The 6000-nt window shown below is 43.9% G+C and overlaps 1 protein-coding gene across 1 annotated transcript; it reads right to left on the bottom strand.

Moving 5' to 3' along the window:
• Positions 1 to 2344: 2344 nt before the first annotated feature.
• LOC4330008 (ammonium transporter 1 member 2-like) lies at positions 2345 to 4333 on the bottom strand. The gene has a single exon (NM_001416745.1). The coding sequence runs from the start codon at positions 4260 to 4262 to the stop codon at positions 2772 to 2774; it is 1491 nt and encodes a 496-aa protein (NP_001403674.1). The 5' UTR covers positions 4263 to 4333; the 3' UTR covers positions 2345 to 2771.
• Between the last annotated feature and the right edge of the window lie 1667 nt (positions 4334 to 6000).

Genomic DNA, 6000 nt, shown 5'->3' with positions numbered 1-6000 from the left:
TTAGATTGCAGTATAAAGTTTGAAAGGGTAATTTTGTCTTTTCTTTGTTATTCTATCATCAAATCATGCTATCGTTACGTCCTTCGTCATCCAGGACCAGGTACTCCCAATTAGATTCAATCTGAACAGAAAATTACTAAAGAGTTATTTTATTTTCTATCAAATTCCTAATATGCCCTTCTATATACTGTCAGTATATACTGGTAGTATATTGTACCGTAAAAGTTCTCTCGACGAGCGATGACAGTGGATCGAAGATTGGCCGAATATGCCATGTTTGACAGTGGATCGAAGATTGGCCGAATATGCCATGTTTTTGGAAGATTTACTCCTTCTGATGTTCCAAAGAAGGGCGCCCTTGGCATGCATGTCAGTGCTAGGGTATGCTTAGAAGAGCTTCCGGCGGCTGTATCTTATAATCACAAGTTTCCTCAAACAACCTAGTTTTTCATCCAAATTTGGAGAAATTACGGAATCCAAAAAATAAAAGCAAGTTTTTACAGCCTTTTTAGGTTCTTACCAACTTCTTCTAAGAATCTTAGAACTTGTTTGGCAGAGCTCTAGCTCCAGCTCCATCTTTCCTATAGCTGGAGTCCAACCAAACGATTTCAGCTCTACCCAAAAAGGGATCCATCTTTCTTATAGCTGGAGTCCAACCAAACGATTTCAGCTCTACCCAAAAAGGGAGTGGAGCTGACTAGAGTACTCTCGTAAAAATGAACTAGAGAGGTGAAACTGGATTTACGCAGCTCGACAACTCCACTACAGACCCAACTTCTAAAGTTAAATTTAGAAGTTGAAGCTCTACCAAATGGGACCTTAAACTCCCATAAACATGTCCTAAGCTTAGAATCTAAAACTCCTTCAAATGTCCAAAAAAAATCTAATCGTGGGAATCTAGGATTAAGTTTTTTTATGAGACAGAATGAGTATGTGCCTCTAAAATCTCTTTAGGGGAAGAATTTTTTTAAAAAATAAAAGAACCGGAGGACTGCCAATAACATTACAAAGATAGCTTGCATGTACTCCTTCCGTATATGTGCATAGCTAGAAATAAGGTCTTTTAGGGAGTTATGCTTTGAGATTATTTGGTGACCTACGATTTACAATTTTCATTGCATTTTGTAGAGGTCATGCACGCTTATATACAGTGGTGTGAATGTGGCATGTGTGTTAAGTATATGCATCCAATTATACTCTCTTGAAAAAAGAATCATTTTTAGGAAGAGTACAACCTATGCCCTACAACAATTGAAGCTTGAATCAATATATTTTGTCTCCTACATTCTTAATTAATCGGAGCATGATCAGGGCATCAGTAGCAGGTAATACCTAAAAGGGTACTAGTGATGACTGATGAGGTCCACATGAACTAGTAAGTTAAAATTATCATGTACTAACACAATGTTAAGTACAAGGACCACCAAGAGGTTGAGACTTACCAGTGAGGTTTAAAAGATCCCATCATATAACTATTAATTTGGAGACGTTTCACATATACTTGAAAGTTGCCTAAGTGTGACAAATGATTGGCATTTCCTTTTTAAGTCTTTAAGTCTAAATACCTCAAGTAGCTTTCAAGCGCCATAAAAAATCACGGGTGGAACGAGTTAAGAACTAACCTAGCCTGGAGTTCCTCCATGACCTTATCACTCCAAGACAGAACGACAAGGCGATCATTTCAAATTCTAATATCATGAGCCTAGCCTCCCTCCGGTTTCATTTTAATTGACGTTTTGAACAATGACACGGTCTACAAGATATATTTTTGACCTTATTTTTCTATTATAATATATATAATAAATAAATACATATTTATTTTTATTATAGTGCTTTAAAAGACAAATCTATATATGTTGTTCTAGTTCCTTTAAACTAAATATTTTTAAAGTTATTGATGGTTAAAGTTATAAAAGTTTGACCTTAACCTTGTCCAAAACGTTAATTAATATGGAACCAAAGGAGTATCAATACTAATATCTCCTTTGGAAACATGAATTTTTCTCTCAATTCACGCGATCATTGATCTAATTCATTAATAAAATCACATACAACTTCGATAAATTTGTTCATTCTAAGGGTCCCTTTGAAACATAGGAATTTCAAATAATTTGGAACGAAATGTATCAATTCCTATAAAAATCCTATAAAATTAAATAGGGGGAAAAACTTTGCTTCCATTATTTGAGAGTGCACCAAACTGGCACATATCTCTGCTCCTGTACCGGTCCAAAGTCAAACGTTAATACGTTATATGCATTCTCCTAGCAGTCGCCTATACATTACTGAACACGCATTCGGGAAGTACAAAAAAAAATCATATAAGTGGTGTACAAACTACAAATACCACAGTTGTCAACCTTTTATTTATTATTACGTATGGTTTTTTTTTTCAACCTGATAGCAAACACGGGCTCTCTCCTCATGTGGTCACCCGATCATTGACAAAGAAAGGTAGATTATACCCGTTTCCAGTTTTTCCACCTGACAATTATATCACACATGATACTTTGTTGTACAAAGCAAAGCTCTACTTGAGAGTTGAGATAAAGGGATTTTTGCTAAGATTTTGTGTAAATTTATATCAAATCTTAGTCAAATCCCCTGTTCCAAACAGATGATCTCAGATAAAAAATACTACTATCTTTTTCTTCCTATTATACAATCACGAAACCTGCAGCATCAGATCAACCTTGAAAAACGCTTATATGCATTTCGTTCGATCGATGATGCTGCATGTATGTACTACTAGCTCAGCTCCTCCGGTTCCACTAGACATGGCCTCCCATCTCGGCGGCGACCTGCGTGCCGTGCGCCGACTTGAGCATGAACCCGCCGACGCTGCGGTCCGGCTTGCCGCTCGCGTCGTCGTCGTGGTACGCGTACGCGAACCCGCCGTGGCGCGTCTGGTCCATGCCGGCCATCTCGTCCTCGGCCGAGATGCGCAGCAAGCCCAGCTTGTTGAGCACCAGGAACAGCGGCGCCATGGTGAAGCTCACCCACGCCGCGATGACCAGGATGACCACTATGTGCGCCCCGAGCAGCCGGCCGCCGCCGCCCATGAACAGCCCGTACGGGCGCCCGGGCTGGCCGAAGATCTGGTCCACGTACTCCTTGCGCGCGAACAGCGCCGTGAAGATGACCCCCCACGCGCCGCACCCGCCGTGCAGCTGCGCCGCCTCGAGCGGGTCGTCGAACTTGAGCCTCGCCGCCAGCGCGTTGAGGCCGATGAGCACCCACGCCGAGACGAACCCGCAGATGATCGCGGCCCACGGGTCGACGACGGAGCAACCGGCGGTGATCGCCGCGAAGCCGCCGAGGAGGCCGTTGCAGACGTCGATCACGTTCCAGTGCCCCGTCTGGAGCCTCTTCCCGAAGAGCGTCGTGAGCGCCGCCGTGCTGCCGGCGAGGGTGGTGGTCACGGCGGTGCGTCCCACCGCCGACCACTGCCCGTGGATGCTACCGGGCGGGCCGTAGGATTTGAGGATGGTGAGGAACGAGCCGGGGTTAAACCCGTACCACCCGAACCACAGAAGGAAGCTGCCGAGCACGACGAGCGACGCGCTGTGGCCGCGCAGCGCCACCGAGCGGCCGGCGTGGTCGAACCGCCCAATGCGGGGGCCCTCGATGAGGGCGCCCCAGAGTCCGGCCACGCCGCCCACCATGTGGACAACCCCTGACCCGGCGAAGTCGATGACGCCGGACCCGAAGAGCAGCGACCCCGACGTCCGGGAAGCCGAGGCCCACCCGTCGGCGGACCAGATCCAGTGGGACACCACCGGGTAGACGAAGCCGGTGAGGAAGGCGGAGTAGATGAGGTACGCCACGAACTGGGTCCGCTCGGCGATGGAGCCGGACGTGATGCCCGCGGCGGCGATGGCGAAGGCCCACTGGAAGAGGAAGAAGCTGTAGTCGAAGCCGACCTGTGGGACCTGCTTGAGGCCGAAGAAGTGCTTCCCGATGAAGCCGTTGGACGGCGCCCCGAAGGCGAAGGCGAAGCCGAAGAGGTAGTAGAAGAGCGCGCCGGCGGCGGCGTCGAGCACGTTGGTAAGCATGATGTTCATGGTGTTCTTGGCGCGGACGGACCCGGCGCAGAGCATGGCGAAGCCGAGCTGCATGGCGAACACGAGGTACGCCGAGAAGAGCAGGTACGTCGAGTCCACGGCCGACGTCGTGTCCGCGAACTGGTTGCACAGGTAGTCCGTCGCGTTCGCCGCCGCCGTGCCCAGCAGCGGGCCGAGGGTATCCGCGCACGTTGCCATCCTCGCCGCCTCGACGCGCGCTCAACACAGACTGTAGAGGAGAGGGGAGGAGCAATGGAAGTGTGGGCTGTGGGTGGAGTGGGGAGCGGCCGCGTCGGATTTATAGGCGACGTGGAGAGGGAGCGAGAAGGAATCCATGACTTGGGGGGTGTCGTTGTTGATTCCTTCAAAGTGTGAAGGGCCCACCTGCCAGTGAATCTTTGGCTACCTCTGAAATGTGGGACCCCTATGATTTGCTTGTTGATTTGTCCCCCTCCTGTTCGTGGTCGTAGTTCATCGAATCCCGTGGAATCTCTCTATAGGCCTACTGTAGGCTGCGGCCTGGAGGCTGTGTTTAGTTTTTTGATATAAAGTTTTTGAAGTACACGCATACATATTTTGAAGTATTAAATATAGACTAATAATAAAATAAATTATAGATTCTGCTTATAAATTGCGAGATGAATTTATTAAGCCTAATCAATATGTCATTAGTAAATGTTTACTATAGCATCACATGGTCAAATCATGACGTAATTAGACTCAAAAGATTTGTCTCGCAATCCCATATTTAATGCCTTATGCATGTGTCCAAACATTTGATGTGATATTTTTGGCTAAAATTTTCTGGGATCTAAACAACGCCTGAGTCGCAATACAGTGGTTTGTACTTTCTTTTAAAAAGTAAAAACGACTGTTTGTACATTTCGTCCTCCTCTATATTTGTCTATAGTGAAGCACTTGTTATATTTCCTCCTCTGTTTGTACTTAAACTTTCTTTACTTTTTTAACAATATTATTTTTATTATATTTCCACTTGTAACACTTGGAAATATTTTATAATTTCTAAATCTAATTGGTTCACCATGTTTCTAAAGAAAATTTTGGTTGCACGAAAAGACACACATGAATATGTTAACCAAAACACATGAAATCCTTCAAGCTTTCTGAGTGGTACTATCTCCATTTCAAAACATATGAATTTCTAAGGCCCTGTTTGTTTCAGTTTAAGATTATTATAATATATATTATTGAGCTAGATTACTATAAACTGAATTATAATAAGATTATAATAAACCGATATAGAATAAGTTGTTAGCTGTTTGTTTATCTGGATTATTAGCTGTTTGCTAGTTATTAGCTATCCAATAATTAAAAAAAGCACCTTTAGAGTGGATTACCAGATTATAGTAATCTGGCTTATAGATTATAATAATCTATCATAATAAGTTATCTGTTTGTTTCAGCTTACTCCTAATAATAATCAGATTATAATAATTCTAAGTGGAATCAAACAAGGCCTAAATTGTTTAACAAACATTGAGGTTAGGTCATAGTCTTTTTTTACTTTAGTATAGTTAATTTTTTGAATTTTGAATTGCTTGGATTCCCTAAACCCTTCCAAGCATATGATTAGCTATGAAATCATTGAGATAATCGGAATGATGGAAACTACTACTTATATTGTGATGCAATTGAATTCTAAAAATCCTTATATTTTGGTATTCATGGAGTACTTTTGAAGCTTTCACCAAAACACAGGGCTACGAATTGAACCCAATGATTAATGTTGTGTTTTTCCTGTAACTCTACCATCATGTAATGATTGTCGCTCTGCCTTTTTAAGCGGCTGGTGCTGGTTGAACGGGAAAGTATTTTCTGAACCTAGGTGAGCTGCACCTAGGCTCATTACCGCTAGATGCGCCTCAAGATTCGGACGTACACGATACCCACCTGCTATATGTGAGAAACCTGAGAA

This window comes from Oryza sativa, chromosome 2, assembly GCF_034140825.1.
Source record: "Oryza sativa Japonica Group chromosome 2, ASM3414082v1".
NCBI lineage: Eukaryota > Viridiplantae > Streptophyta > Magnoliopsida > Poales > Poaceae > Oryza > Oryza sativa.
The sequence above is the reverse complement of the archived record's forward strand: the minus strand, read 5'-3'. Positions and strand labels throughout refer to the sequence as shown.